The sequence below is a fragment of the Procambarus clarkii genome, chromosome 6 (assembly GCF_040958095.1).
Source record: "Procambarus clarkii isolate CNS0578487 chromosome 6, FALCON_Pclarkii_2.0, whole genome shotgun sequence".
Classification (NCBI taxonomy): domain Eukaryota; kingdom Metazoa; phylum Arthropoda; class Malacostraca; order Decapoda; family Cambaridae; genus Procambarus; species Procambarus clarkii.
In genome coordinates, this window is record NC_091155.1 from 43,290,552 (window position 1) to 43,307,577 (window position 17,026).

Below are 17,026 nucleotides of genomic sequence, written 5' to 3' on the forward strand. Positions count from 1 at the left end.
ATGTTAAGTGCGTGAAAGCTGTATTTTAAATGCAGATGACTTAAATTGCTTATTTGACAATATATGTTGGTAATCTTTGCAACAATATGAAAGGGAATAAAATATTTCCTTTAAATAAAATTAAATTAATCAAATATATGTTGTTTATTTTCATATTAAACATTATGAATAAAAATATAAGTGAGCTTACCAAGTACACCATGTACATGTTTTTTCTTTTCTGATCTCTTGATATTTGCCTGAGCCTGGCTTTCCTGCTGAGCTTTACGTTTGACATCAAAAAGCCTATAGCCACATTTGCAGACATGTTGATTAATGTTCACAATAATATTACATGAGGGACATAATCGCTGTAAAGAGTTTTTCAGGACTGAAAAATAAAGATAATTTGGGTTATGATAAACTGTGTAGTACAGTATAATTATATTATAATGTAGAACTACCTAAGCTCACCAGAAGTGACACACAATATGGGAAATCATTCATATTTGTATGATCAAATAAATGAGCAAATCATGAATGAATGATTTGAATGAGCAAATCATTCAACACAAAAGACCACATGGATAGTGAAATCTGGATCCCAAATTATAATCTATATAGATGTGACAAAAGTAATTAGGTCGAGTGGAGGAGTAGGTCTGTATATTTAAGAGGAACCAGCATGAACAGTGCTCCTGAACTCGACTAATGAGGTGGTAGAGGTACTTGGAATCAGGGTAGAAAATATAAATTAATTATTATTTTAATATACAAACCCCAAGATGCAACAGTTGAGAAATTCACTGAGCAAATCCACAAAATAGAGAATATCCTTGATAACTTAACAAACCCAGTACCAGATATTATCTTCCTTGCAGACTTCAATCTACCCAGTTTAAAATGGAGTATAGTAAACAATATCATTATAGCAGGAAATCAACCTAGAAATAACCAACTACAGGTCACCGAATTACTGAAATTCTGTGACAAATTCTCGCACAGTCAGCAGATTACAGAACCAACTAGGAACGAAAACACGCTGGACCTGATATTCACGAACAATGATGAGCTAATCAGAGACATTACTGTCTCAAGACACTACATAGTCAGACAACCAGATCATTGAAGTGAAAACTAACCTTAATAACGGTAGTAGGCCCAAGAGAAACAAGTGAGAAGGGTTATTCAAGAAATTCAATTTTAATAATACAGTAAAAGGATAGACTGGGCAAAAATAAACATGGAACTTACAAACATTCAATGGGAATATGTTCTAAGTAATAAAAATCATACACAAGCAATAAAAAATCATGGAATTCAACATTTATAAAGAAATGCAAAGTGCCAGTAGCACAGGCACTCAGTATAGTGTGGAGGAAGAGCTTGGACACGGGGGAGATACCAGATGCGCTTAAAGCAGCAGACATAGCCCCTCTACACAAGGGAGGGAGCAAAGCATTGGCAAAGAATTATAGACCAGATGCACTAACGTCCCACATAATATAAGTATTTGAGATATTGATCAGGAGTCAGGTCACTAGTTTCATGGAAACCAATGATCTCCACAATCTAGGCCAACATGGATTTAGAGCGAGAAGATCATGCCACTCACAGCTACTTGACCATTACGACAAAATCACTGAGGCATTAGAAGAAAAAGGGAATGCAGATGTGGTATACACGGATTTTTCAAAGGCATTCGATAAATTTAACCATGGAGTGATAGCATACAAAATGAGGTCAATGGGAAGAACTGGTAAAGTAGGACGCTGGATACTCAGTTTTCTGTCGAACAGAACACAAATAGTAACAGTCAACAATATAAAATCGAGTCCAAGTGCAGTTAAAGGCTCAGTACCTCATAATACAGTCTTTGCACCATTGCTTTCCCTTATTCTCATATCAAATATAGATTCAAATACAAAGCACAGCTCTGTATCATCCTTTGCAGATGACACAAAAATCAGCATGAAAATTACTTCTGCTGAAGACATTGAAAAACTACAAGCAGATATTAATAAAGTTTTCAACTGGTCGACAGAAAATAACATGATGTTTAATAGTGATAAATTCCAGGTACTCAGGTACGGTAAAAATGAGAACCTTAAACATAATACAGGGTACAAAACACAATCAAATGTACCCATAGTAAGAAAGCAACATGTAAGGGATTTGGGAATAATAATGTCTGATGAACTAACGTTTAGAGAGAATAACCAAGCAAATATTGTGTCAGCCAGAAAAATGATAGGATGAATTACGAGAAATTTCAAATCCAGGGATCCCATCACAATGGTTGTACTCTTCAAGTCACTGGTGCTGTCCCATCTTGAGTACTGCTCAGTGCTCACTTTGCCCTTCAGAGCAGGAGGGATTGCAGAAACAGAGGGAGTACAGAGAACATATATGGCATACATAGACGCAATAAAGCACCTAAATTATTGGGATCGTCTCAAAGCTCTCCAATTGATCAAAGATCAATTGGCAATGGAGAGCTTTGAGACGATCCCAATAATTGGAGAGCTTTGAGACGATCCAAATAATTGGAGAGCTTTGAGACGATCCCAATAATTGGAGAGCTTTGAGACGATCCCAATAATTGGAGAGCTTTGAGACGATCCCAATAATTGGAGAGCTTTGAGACGATCCCAATAATTTGATCTAGAAAGAAGACGAGAGATATCAAATAATATACACGTGGAAGATACTAGAGGACCAGGTCCAAAATTTACACAGTAAAATATCAACATACTGGAGTGAATGATATGGAGGAATAAACTCCCAGTAGCATAAGAAATATTGCCGGAACAACCATGGACATCTTTAAAGAGAAAAAAAATAGTTTTCTCCAGGGAGTGCCCGACCATCCGGGCTGTGGTGGGTATGTGGACCTGCGGGCCGCTCCAAGCAACAGCCTGGTGGACCAAACTCTCACAAGTCAAGCCTGCCCACGGGCCAGGCTTGGGGAATAGAAGAACTCCCAGAACCCCATCAAGCAGGCAATGATTGCACTTTAAATACTTAGTATAAGCAGTTATTAAAAGTCTGATGAAGGATAGAGGGTAGGTAATCCAAGAGAGGGGTGCATACTCTAGATGAAAGCAAACTTAAGTAATACTTCTTAATACAATATTCTACATTGGAATTTTAGGTAATAATTTACAATCTTTGGATGACAAAACCACACATTGTTAAATGAAGACACAATGATCTTTAGGTCTGTCTGGGACAATTATTAAGTTGTGTAATTCATGTTTTTGTGAATCACCATTTGCTAATTATAGTCTTAGCTAAATGGATACTATGTAGCATGCAAGACTGCTTCATACACTTTTTCTGGCCTGAAAATTATGATAATTTGGCCTATCATAAAGTATGCAATATGATTAAAATATAGTACCGTGATAAAGGAAACCTAATCCTAATTATAATGAAACTTACTTGGATTACTGGAATTCATTGTTGCAATGTTCTCTCAGATATTCAACTGCATGAAAAACAATATCACTGGTTGAAATTGATGATGTTGGGCTGCTGTAAAATTTACCTAAAAAGTACAAAATTATTTAATACCAGGCATAAAATAGAATCAGTTTAGATTAATTATATAAAGCTAAAGAACAAGGTAGGATGCATACATGAACCACCATCAAAAAACTGCAAATGAAAGTTGTGACACGCAAATCTCATAAGCACTTTTTTGTTTACATATTAACTTCTTTGCGTGTTTTCAGTAACTAAACTGCTATAAAAATAAAATTAACACTTTCGCGCTCTCCGCAAAGGTCACTCAGCCAACCGAATGTGCGCGCTGCGTTTTTATCGCTTAAGCGTAAAAACAAAAATGTGTATACTCTTTTTACTCTTCTGACCTTAGTTCTCATGCTACGTATTTCATTTTGGTACCAACGTGTTCGCAATAAAATTCTCTAGAAGAACATCAGTAAAAAAAGTCACGAAACGTATAGGGATACCAGCACCAAATAAATAACTACGAAGATGACTCGCCGTGAGCGCCCATCAGCAACAAAATGTTTATACTCTTGGGATTGTAATCACCTCCACACTTATTCTACAGCGTTAATTTTGGTATCAATGGACTCGCAATGAAATTCCCAACACGGTGATATGAATATAAGCGTAGAATAATGATGCGGCCCGCCCGCAAGAGTGTGGGAAGTGGTGAAATTGTTACCCGGTATCGGTGACGAGACGACGCACGGCGCTTTGAAAGTTTATACTTATTTCACTCTCATGACATTAATTTTCTATGTACGTCATTCATTTTTGTGTCAATGTGTTTGCAATAGAATGTTCTATGTGCCCATAGGTAAAAAATATCAACAAAGCGTAAGTTAGAATAGCGCCAAATATAAAACAACGCTGGAACATATCAGTGAGCGTCAAACACACACGAAATGTTTTTACTTTTGTTATGTTTGTCAAGTTTATACTTGTTGCACACAGTTATTTTTGGTTGTATATTGATCGGAATAAAATTCCCTAAACAGACATATGCATATAATACATGATATGGGGGAAGCATTACCAGTATAAACGGCTAAAGTCACCCACCTGCAACCCGTTTGGGACAAAATACCATTTGATCGAAGTTATCCACACCTTTCATGAACTTATTGTACCATGCAGCCTAGTGGTGAGAAAGAGAGCCTCATAGCGCGCAGTTTGAAACAAACCCAAAGTAAATCGGATAAAAATTGAATTTTATACAAATATTTTAAAAGAGGACTCAACTTTATGTCCACTATGCGTTAGCGTTAGACGAAACGGGACGCGCCGATGCGTCCGGATAGCGCGAAAGTGTTATTAATACATGTGAAAATAAAAGCAAAATATAACTGACATTTGAACAATGAAACTTTACAGATGATACAGAAGACACATGAAAATTGGCACTGTAGGAGACATTGAAAAAACAGAAATAACGATGTTTAACAGTGTTTACAGGTACTGAAGTATGGTGGAAATGAGGAAATTAAATGAAACAAGGAGTACAGGACACAATCAGACCTACTCTTAGAAGGAAAAAACATGTAAGAGATCCGAGAATTATGATGTCTGACAACCTGACATTTTGTGAACATAACCGAGCAAATATAGTAGTGGCCAGGAAAATAATAGGATGGATTGAGAACGTTAAAATTCAGAGACCCCACCCACAGCAATGGCAATACTATTTAAATAACTGGTGCTGTCCCATCTTGAGTATTGCTCAGTACTCACTTCCCCTTTCTGAACAGGAGAGATCTCTGAATTAGAGGGAATACAAAGACCATAAACAGCAAGCATAGAAATGATAAAACATCTAAATTATTGAGATTGTCTCAAAGCTCTCAAAATGTACTCTCTAGACAAGACTGCTGAGACAGACTGCATTAATGGTCCAACAAATGGCTACTGAAGTTCAACCCGAGTAAATGTAAGGTAATGAAACTAGGCAGTAGAAACAGGAGGCCAGACACAGGATATAGAATGGGAGATGAAGTCCTTCATGAAACAGAGAAGGATCTAGGAGTTGATATCACACCAACCCTGTCTCCTGAAGCCCACATCAAAAGAATAACATATGCGAGGCTCGCTAACATCATAACTGCCTTCAGGAACCTGTGTAAGGAATCATTCAGAACCTTGTATATCATATATGTAAGACATATCCTGGAGTATCCGGCCCCAGCATGGAGCCCGTACCTGGTCAAGCACAAGGCAAAGCTTGAAAAAGTTCAGAGATATGCCACTAGGCTAGTCCCAGAATTAAGAGGCATGAGTTATGAAGAAAGGCTGCGAGAAATGCACCTCACGACACTAGAAGACAGAGGAGTAAGGGGAGACATGATCACTACCTACAAAATTTTCAGAGGAATTGACAGGGTAGATAAAGATAAACTGTTTAACACAGGTGGTTGCAAACAAGGGGACAGGTGGAAACTGAGTACCCAAATGAGCCACAGGGATGTTAGAAAGAACTTTTTCAGTGTCTTTTCAGTGATGTGGTGGAGGCTGACTCAATACACAGATTCAAATGTAGATATGATAGAGCCCAATAGGCTCAGGATTCTGTACATCAGTTGATTGACAGTTGAAAGGCAGGACCAAAGAGCCAGAGCTCAGCCCCCGCAAGCAAAATTAGGTGAGTACAAGGAAGGTATCAAATAATACATATATGGAAGATACTGGAGGGCCAGGTCCCAAATTTGCACAGCATAATATAACAACATACTGGAGCTAAAGATACAGAAGGAAATTATAATAGAAACAGTGAGGTTATCTTGAGATGATTTCGGGGCTTTTGTGTCCCTGCGGCCCGGTCCTCGACCAGGCCTCCACCCTCAGGAAGCAGCCCGTGACAGCTGCCTGCCTATGCCTGGGATCGAACCCGGGACCACAGGATCACAAGTCCAGCGTGCTGTCTGCTCGGCTGACCGGCTCCCTGGAGGCTCTGACCGTGAGAAGTAGAGGTGTCACAGGTACAATCAGAGTGCAGAATCTTAACAGTAGGGGGATCAAGGGCTGTTTGCTAAGCTAGGCAAGAGTAGACTAGGCAAGGCTAGTAATTACCTAAGTGTAATTACCTAAGTGTAGTTACAGGATGAGAGCTACGCTCGTGGTGTCCCGTCTTCCCAGCACTCTTTGTCATATAACGCTTTGAAACTACTGACGGTCTTGGCCTCCACCACCTTCTCACTTAACTTATTCCAACCGTCTACCACTCTATTTGCGAAGGTGAATTTTCTTATATTTCTTCGGCATCTGTGTTTAGCTAGTTTAAATCTATGGCCTCTTGTTCTTGAAGTTCCAGGTCTCAGGAAGTCTTCCCTGTCGATTTTATCAATTCCTGTTACTATTTTGTACGTAGTGATCATATCACCTCTTTTTCTTCTGTCTTCTAGTTTTGGCATATTTAATGCTTCTAACCTCTCCTCGTAGCTCTTGCCCTTCAGTTCTGGGAGCCACTTAGTAGCATGTCTTTGCACCTTTTCCAGTTTGTTGATGTGCTTCTTAAGATATGGGCACCACACAACAGCTGCATATTCTAGCTTTGGCCTAACAAAAGTCATGAACAACTTCTTTAGTATATCGCCATCCATGTATTTAAATGCAATTCTGAAGTTAGAAAGCATTGCATAGGCTCCTTGCACAATATTCTTAATGTGGTCCTCAGGTGATAGTTTTCTATCTAGAACCACTCCTAGATCTCTTTCTTTATCAGAATTCTTTAAAGATTTCTCACATAATATATAGGTTGTGTGGGGTCTATGTTCTCCTATTCCACATTCCATAACATGACATTTATTAACATTAAATTCCATTTGCCAAGTGGTGCTCCATATACTTATTTTGTCCAGGTCTTCTTGAAGGGCATGACAATCATCTAAATTTCTAATCCTTCCTATTATCTTAGCATCATCAGCAAACATGTTCATATAATTCTGTATACCAACTGGTAGATCATTTATGTACACAATAAACATCACTGGTGCAAGAACTGAACCCTGTGGTACTCCACTTGTGACATTTCTCCATTCCGATACATTGCCTCTGATTACTGCCCTCATTTTTCTATCAGTCAGAAAATTTTTCATCCATGATAGAAGCTTACCTGTCACCCCTCCAATATTTTCCAGTTTCCAGAACAACCTCTTATGTGGAACTCTGTCGAAAGCCTTTTTTAGGTCCAGATAGATGCAGTCAACCCAGCCATCTCTTTCCTGTAATATCTCTGTGGCCCGATCATAGAAACTGAGTAAATTCGATACACAGGATCTTCCTGATCGAAAACCATACTGTCTGTCTGATATTATATCATTTCTCTCCAGGTGTTCTACCCATTTAGTTTTGATTAGCTTTTCCAATACTTTCACTATTACACTTGTCAATGATACAGGTCTATAATTGAGGGGGTCTTCCCTGCTGCCACTTTTGTAGATTGGAACTATGTTAGCCTGTTTCCACACGTCTGCTACGATTCCTGTACACAGGGATGCCTGAAAGATCAGGTGAAGTGGAATGCTGAGCTCAGATGCACATTCTCTCAGAACCCATGGTGAAACGCCATCTGGGCCAGCTGCTTTGTTCCTCCCGAGCTCCTTTAGCATATTAGTGTTGACTAGGTTATGCTAGTAAGAAGTAGGCTAGGCTGATTTACTCAACCAGTAATTTAGGGGGGGGGGTGGAACTCAGTATATGCCTAACTTGTAGCTTCCTGTTCCCTGACACAATGATTTATTTTATGTCAGGCATTCAGTACAGCCGCATGAAAAACCCTGGTTATTTATTTATTTATTTATATACTGTACAAGAAGGTACACTGCGGGTTAAGAGATAACATAGGAATGATGTTGATTTTAAAATCTTGTAAAGCCACTAGCATGTATAGTGTTTTGAGCAAAATGCTGCTAATCTGGTAGTTACTCAAAAGCTGGACTGGTCGAAGTCGTATCTATTTTGTTGTCCTGTGACTGTCAGTGACTACTCTTCTGACATTCCCTAACTTTCTGCAATATTGTCAAACTAATAACAATTAGTAGTAGTTTTATTTATTTATTTATTTGTATACAAGAAGGTACATTGGGTTTGTGAGGATACATAGCATGGTATTTACAATCTTGTAAAGCCACTAGTTCGAGTCACGCTCGAACGCTCATCCGCTCCTGACGACACTGCTCCCCCTCCAACTTTATCAGCTGCTCCTTGAGCCCACAACATCCCTAACATGATGTAACAACCCCAGAAGGCAGCTAAGTACCCAGTGACCTAAATGTGACCGAAATATTCGACAAAACCTAACCTACTACCTCATCTCGACCTCATTAGTGTTGCTCCCTGGAGGAAGCTAACCTGACGTTTGCTGCTGCCATATCAACAAGTCTACCCCATCTGCTGTATACATCTCTGCTGCTACCATGCTAAACAATTCTAAGCTCGGCAAGGCCGTAAAGAATGATAGCACACCTATCAGGATGAACCCAACCAGCCAAGCTAGCAACAGGAATAATGCGGCTGTCTCCCCCTTAGGGGCTACCGGGGAGAGTACCGACCCTCCCTGCGTCAACAATAACAAACCTTCTCAGCTGATTGAAGCGTCGTCACTGACTCGAGCCTTACAACAGTTATGTAACCATATGGAGCAACTTAAACGAGCTGCCTCCCCATGTACTGACTTTAAGCGTCCCGCTGATAATCCATGGCTCAGATTATTGACTCAAATACATGATGACCAAAAGTCTATAATCCGAGAGCAGTCGGACCTGATAATGAAGCTTCAGAGTGATGCTTTGGCAATGCACAAGGCTAACCAAGATCTGTCTGCCAGAGTCGGCCACCTCGAACATGAATTAAGCTCTCTTCGGATCTCGGTTACTAACTTTAAACCAGCAGAAACCTCTAAGAAGCAAGAAGAGATGTTACAAAAGTTAGAGAACCACTTTAACTCCCTACAACAGCAACAAACTGCAACCCAAGACGAATCAGACCAACTTAAGCTCCTTGATTCTGTCATCATCTCATCACAGGATTTTCCCCATGAAACTGACAGAGAAGACTGTACTGCCATCGTGATCCAGGAATTGCGTACTAAGTTGAATTATTCAATCGAAGCAAGAGACATTAAGTCAGCTTATAGAGTGGGTACCAAATCATCTGGTGCAAACAACAGAAGGATACGCGTGAAGTTGGATAGCTGCTCCCGCAAGTCAGACCTTATCACTGCTGCAGTCGCTAGGAAATCCAAGGTTTATGTGAACGAATGTCTTACCAGATTCAGACAAAATCTCTTATTTAAACTACGTGGAATTCGCAATAGATCCACTGCTATTAAACATTGTTTTGTGCGCGATGGTAAAATAATAGCTAGGAAGACTGACTCTGGAAAAACTTATGTCATAACCACTGAAGCACACCTCACTTCTTTCCTGGATGACTGTGGGATATCAGCTGAATAACCAGAACATAATTTGTAGTCTCACATACAACCAAAGTGTACTTAAGCTCTGCCTTTCCTTTCCAAAGGTGTTTATTTTTATTTTTATTTTAATTTTTACTTTATTTTTTGTTTGTCATCTTTGCCTGTTTTATACTCTTAATTATTTGTTCTTAGTTAATCCCCTTGTCACTAAACCTAGGGCTTTTTATTACCCTGTTAATTAACCATTACTAAGCTAATTATCTTCAAGATCATTTTTTTATGATTATTATTTTTCTTATTATTTTTTATTTTACATTTATATTGTCAGTCTCTACTGATTTTTTGTGTTTTATTTTATGTAACTTCTGTGTCCTCCCTGGCTATCTATTGGATCTTTATTTTACTTCTAAATTGTTACTATTTTATTGTATCTGCTCTTATTCTTGTGTTTTGCTTTATCGTGTATCTTGTATCGTGATCCCTCTGCATCTCTATGCACACTGGTATTGATCCTGATCAAAATCTTCTGTCTCATATCTATACCAACCAGCACATTGATCATCATTATTGTAAGTATTTCACAGCACACCAGGCTAAAAACAAACTCCAAAATAGCACCTATCTATCAGTTTATAACCAAAATGTTAGATCACTTGGTAAACATTTTGACGATTTAAATGCACTACTCACAGCACTAGGTACTAACCTATCGTTCATTATTTTAACAGAAACTTGGCTAAATAAAGACTATACCCAACTCTACAACTTAGCTGGTTATAAAGCCATTCATAACTGTAGGCCTAATAAAAAAGGTGGTGGCACAGCTATATATTACCGAGATACATTTATCTGCAACAGTGTTATTAGTGACAGAGATGACTACTGTGAATATACTTTTGCTCAGTTTACAATTAAATCCCTTAAATCCTCTTTGACTATTGGAGCCATCTATAGATTTCCTAATACTAACATAGCTTCTTTCTCAGACAACCTAAGGAATCTTATTATAAACAACAATCTCAACAAAAACCACATCATTCTGGGAGGAGACTTTAATATTGACCTGGGTCAACAAAACTGCTCTCAAGTTGACTATTTCCTTAACAGCATGAACTCCTGTATGCTAATCCCCACTATCACCAAACCTACCCGAGTCACTCAAACATCAGCCACTACCTTGGACCACATATGGACAAACATAACAGCTCCCCTTGTATCTGGTATAATCTACGACAGAACAACTGACCACTATCCTACCTTTCTCATAGCGAACATGGACATAACACCACCAAAAAGCAAGAAATTTTCATTTAGGCTACACAGTGAATCAGCTTTAGACAATCTTACAGAGGCACTTCACAATATTAACTGGGATTCTGAATTCAATAATACCCATGATATAAATTCATTAGCTAACCTCTTCCTCTCCAAAACTCTAAGCCTCTACAACCTTCATTGTCCCCTTCTTACAAAGCAAGTAACTGACAAAAGATTAAACAATCCATGGCTCACAAATGGCATTCTCAACTCAATCAACAAGAAACATGAATATGAAAAGAAAGTTAGGATTGGCCTAGTTTCAAAGGAAGTAGCTAAAAGGTACTCATCAATGCTTACCAGTATCATAAGAAAGGCAAAACTTGCATATTATGTGAATAGATTCAATGAAGCAAAAGGCAACATGAAAAACACTTGGAAAACTATCTCTAGTATCCTAGGAACTAAACAACACTCACATAACCAAATAAAACTCTACAAGGATGGGGATATACCGTCAACTGATTTAGAAATGGCAAATGAATTTAATAGTTTCTTTTCATCGGTTGGCGCTAATCTTGCCAGTAAAATCCCACAGACTCAGACACATATTAACACATATCTCTCAGGCAGCTATCCAAACTCTCTTCTTCTTTCACCAATCAGCCCGGCAGATGTTGTGTCCATCATACACTCTCTAAAAACCAAGGCAGGGAACACCAGTGAAATTCCGTCCATTGTGTACAAGAGAGCCTCCCATGCCCTTGCCCCACCCATAGCACTACTGTTCAACAAATCTATAGAGTGTCACACCTTCCCTGATATCCTCAAAAAAGCAAGAGTAACGCCAGTCCATAAAGGAGGCAATCCGGCGGACATAAACAATTATAGACCAATATCAAATCTACCCATTCTATCAAAAATATTTGAAAAAATTATTTACAAACAGCTCTATTCCTACCTCGTAAAATTCGACATACTCAGCCCCTGCCAGTTTGGCTTCCGGTCCCAAAAGAGTACCAATGATGCAATCATTAGTCTCCTTGACATTATCTACTCAGCCCTTGACAAAAATGAGTTTCCGATTGGACTCTTCATTGACCTAAGAAAAGCCTTTGATACTGTTAATCACAACTACCTCTTATTTAAACTCCAGCATTATGGAATCCGAGGCCTTGCCCTTGACTACATCCAATCCTATCTTAGTGACAGACACCAATATGTAACCATCAATGATACAACTTCTTCCACTCTACCAATTACCGTTGGAGTGCCACAGGGCAGCATCTTAGGACCTCTTCTATTTCTTATATATATAAACGATCTGCCTAATGTCTCTAATATTCTCAAACCTATATTGTTTGCTGACGATACTACCCTTATCTACTCAAACCTCAACCCACATACACTAAATAATGTTGTGAATAATGAATTAAAAAAAGTCCACTTATGGATGTCAACGAACAAACTAACATTAAACATCGAAAAGACTTACTACATCTTATTTGGAAGCAAATCATCAAATGCAATTCAGCTACAGATAGACAACATTAACATCAGTAATAAAAATGATGGCAAGTTTCTTGGCCTATTCCTAGACAAGAGACTCAACTTCAGCACCCACATTCAACACATAACTAAGAAAGTCTCTAAGACAGTTGGTATACTCTCCAAAATCAGATATTATGTTCCTAACTCTGCTCTCCTCTCACTATATTATGCACTAATCTACCCCTATCTTAATTATGGTATCTGTGCATGGGGGTCTACCACTGCAAACCACCTTAAGCCCATCATCACACAGCAAAAATCTGCTATCAGAATAATAACTAACTCTGCTTTCAGACAACACTCAGCTCCCTTGTTTAAATCTCTAAACTTGCTAAATATTAACTCCCTCCACACATTCTCTTGTGTCAACTACATTTACAAAACCCTGTTCTTAAATGCAAACCATGCTCTGAAACTCTCCCTGGACAGATGTAATAGGACCCATTATCACCACACCAGAAATAAATATCTCTTTGATATCCCCAGGGTCAAACTTAATCTGTGTAAACACTCTATGCAAATTAAGGGACCTAGTCTATGGAACTCACTCCCTAGTGAATTGAAAAACTGTAAAACTTTTGCCTTATTTAAAAGCAAAACCAAAAAGTACCTAACTTCATCTATTTAGTTTCCTACACTGAGCTTTAAATTTGCTCTGTACCTAGTGGTACCCAATCTCCTAATTTTTATGTAATATCAAACAACCTTATCATTGTGTTCATTGCTGTCTTCTTTTATGTGCTAGCCATATGCTGTATTGTGACTACCAATTTTTGTCAACTACCATTCAAGCTGTCATTGCAATCAATCTTATATTGTTTCTGCTGTATTGTGCCTACCAATTTGTTGTCAACTACCATTTTAAGCTGTCATTGCAATCAATCATAGCTACCTATGTGCTTTAATATACTGTACCTATAATTTTCTCTCATCTTTTTTTTTTTCATTCCATGTAATCTGTTATCATTTTTTTGTCTATAAATTTGGAAGTATTTACCTCCTTAAAATTTTCTTAGATTAAGGACCTGCCCGAAACGCTGCGCGTGCTAGTGGCTTTACAAGACTGTAATTACCATAATTGTATCCTCACATTCCTTATGTACATTCTTGTATATGCATAAATAAATAAATAAATAAACTAGTATGCACAGTGTTTTGGGCAGGTCCTTAATCTAACAGATAATTTTAAGTAGGTAAATTCTAGCAGAATTAATAAAATGATAACAGATACATTGCAAGAAAAAAAATGAGATGAGAGAGATTAGTAGGTATATTAAAGCACATTGGTATACGAAAGCTCTGATTGAATGCATTGACAGCTTGATTGGTAATTTAAACAAAGATTAATAGGCACCATACAGCAAATTGATAGCACATAAGAAAACAGCAATGATCACAATGGTAAAATTGTTTGGATTGGGTACTTAAAGATTGGGAGATTGGGTAGCACTAGATACAGTGCAATTTTAAAGCAACAAAGTAGAAAAGTATGAAGATGAAATTAGGTACTTTTCAGTTTTGTTTTTGAATGACGCAAAAGTTGTACAGCTTTCCAATTCATTAGGGAGCGAGTTCCATAGACTGGGTTCCCTTTATTTGCATAGAGTGTTTACACAGATTAAGTTTGACTCTGGGATATCAAAGAGATATTTATTTCTGGTAAGGTGATAATGGGTCCTATTACATCTGTCCAGGGAGAGTTTCAGAGCAGGATTTGCATTTAAGAACAGGGTTTTGTAAATGTAGTTGACACAAGAGAATTTGTGGAGTGAGATTATGGTTAGCATGTTTAGGGAGTTAAACAAGGGGGCTGAGTGTTGTCTGAAAGCAGAATTTGTTATTATTCTGATAGCAGATTTATGCTGAGTGATGATGGACTTGAGGTGGTTTGCAGTGGTTGAACCCCCATGCACAGATACCATAATTAAAATAGGGATAGATTAGTGCATAATATAGGGAGATGAGAGCAAAGTTAGGTATATAATATCTGATTTTGGAGAGTAAACCAACTGTTTTAGAGACTTTCTTAGTTATGTGTTGAATGTGGGTGCTGAAGTTGAGTCTCTTGTCTAGGAATAGGCAAAAAAAACTTTCCATCGGGTCCGTCTAATTACCACAAGCTACCGCACGCTACCAGGCAGGACCAAAGAGCCAGAGCTCAACCCCCGCAAACACAACTAGGTGAGTACAAGCTACACAAGCTTCACAAAGCTTCCTGGCAATATGTTAGTAATGAATAAATATGATAGGTTAGGCTGACCTAACCTAACCCGACCTAATCTAACCCAACCCAACCCAACCCAACGAAACGAAATGAAACGAAGCCAAGCCAAACCTAACCTAACCTAACCTAACCTAACCTAACCTAACCAAACCAAACCAAACCAAACCAAGCCAAACCAAACCTAACCTAACCTAACCGACGCTTGGATCGTCGACTTGATTTGGCGTCACCAGCTCTTTATTTTTGTCTAATTTCTTTATAAAAAAGATACTTTTTCAAATTAAAATTGTTTTTTCATGTTGTACATTTAGCACCAACATTATAATGAGTAAATATATCATATTTATTTATTACTAACGTATTGCCAGGAAGCTTTGTGAAGCGTGTGTAGCTTGTGGTAACTTGCGGTAATTAGACAGACCGTTTCCATCATTTTTATTACTAATGTTAACATTGTCTATCTGAAGCTGAATTGCATTTGTTCATTTGCTTCCAAATAAGATGTAATAGGTCTTTTCTATGGTAAGTGTTAGTTTATTGGTTGACACCGATAGGTGGATTTTTTTAGTTCATTATTAACAACATTATTTAGTGTATGTGGGTTGGGGTTAGAGTAGATGAGGGTAGTATCATCAGCAAACAATATAGGTTTAAGAATGTTTGAGACGTTAGGCAGATCATTATGTATACAAGAAATAGGAGAGGTCCCAAGATGCTGCCCTGTGGCACTCCAACGGTTAATGGTAGAGTTGGGAGCGTGGGTAGTTAAATATTACCTGCATAAATGCCTGCCCGAAATGCTGCGCGTACTAGTGGCTTTACAAGATTGTAATTACTATGCTATGTATCCTCACAATCCCAATGTACTTTCTTGTATATATATATATAAATAAATAAATAAATAAATAAATAAATGCAGCACTGATGTGGTCCGTACCTCGCTGTTTTGCCCGGTCGTTCCGTTCGTATACAGCTTACGAACATAACATAATCTGGGGACTGGGCAAATCGTCTACTACAGCTTCGTATACCGCACTAGAAACAACTTCGTTCACCGAGAAGTTTGTACATACAAACCAAACCAAACCTTTCCCTTCGTATGTGCGCTGGTTTGTGTTCGCTGCTGTTCACTTTTTTTTTTTTTTTTTTTTTTTTTTTGAGATATATACAAGGCCACTAGTACGCGTAGCGTTTCGGGCAGGTCCCTGGAATACGATCCCCTGCCGCGAAGAATCGTTGTTACAACCAAGTACACATTTTACTGTTGAGTTAAACAGAGGCTACAGTTAAGGATTTGCGGCCAGTAAATCCTCCCCGGCCAGGATACGAACCCATGACATAGCGCTCGCGGAACGCCAGGCGAGTGTCTTACCACTACACCACGGAGACTGAGTAGTGGAGCCCTTCCACGTAGGTTAACTCCAAAGTTGTGCTAAAGTATGTTCAAAACGACTCTATAGCTGGAAATGACAGACAAATTGTACTAGACAATTGGAGGCAAATGTGTGACATTGGTAATAAACTAACAAATGTTCCTGGACTTATATCGTAGTGAAATAGATAATATATATTAAGTAGAATAATAATATCAATATATAATGCTGACTTTAAAAGAACAAATAACTAAGTTATCCGTCCTTAGCTGGAACATTGCATCCCTCAAAAAAAGGTTCTCAGATTTACATCACAAGGTAACAACTGAACACATCGATATTGTATGTCTCCAGGAAGGCAGAGTTCCCGCAAGATCCTCACCCCCGAAATTGTCCTCATTTGTTTCTTACAACCTCAGATCCAGTAACCCTTGCATTCTATACATCAAACAATCCCTACCCCATCAACTTCTGCCAGAAAAACAAACTGCCGGTCAACAGTATCATGGAGTGAGGATCTATGTGGGCAACTCTGTCCTCAATGTATGTAATCTAAATGCTCCAGCAGGAAAGTTAAATTATATATTGATCTTCCAGCTTGCGCTCAAGCAGAGCCAACCATCATTCTTGGTGACTACAATGCTAGACACCCACCAAGGACATTAGTGACTCGCTTCAGTAACGGTAATGGGAATCAACTGTCGCTACTAAATAGTC

The 17,026-nt window shown here is 38.4% G+C and overlaps 1 protein-coding gene across 2 annotated transcripts in view; it reads right to left on the minus strand.

Moving 5' to 3' along the window:
• LOC138354518 (uncharacterized) overlaps window positions 1–16,002 on the minus strand; it is a 95,210-nt gene extending 79,208 nt beyond the window's left edge. For both annotated transcript variants that reach the window (XM_069308887.1, XM_069308881.1), the window contains exons 1-3: window positions 15,874–16,002; window positions 3,424–3,529; window positions 191–370 (exon numbers count right to left, since the gene is read on the minus strand). In XM_069308887.1, the coding sequence (XP_069164988.1) occupies window positions 191–370; window positions 3,424–3,442 (199 nt within the window). In that variant the 5' untranslated portion in view covers window positions 3,443–3,529; window positions 15,874–16,002. The remainder of the gene's footprint in view (window positions 1–190; window positions 371–3,423; window positions 3,530–15,873) is intronic.
• Window positions 16,003–17,026: the final 1,024 nt, after the last annotated feature.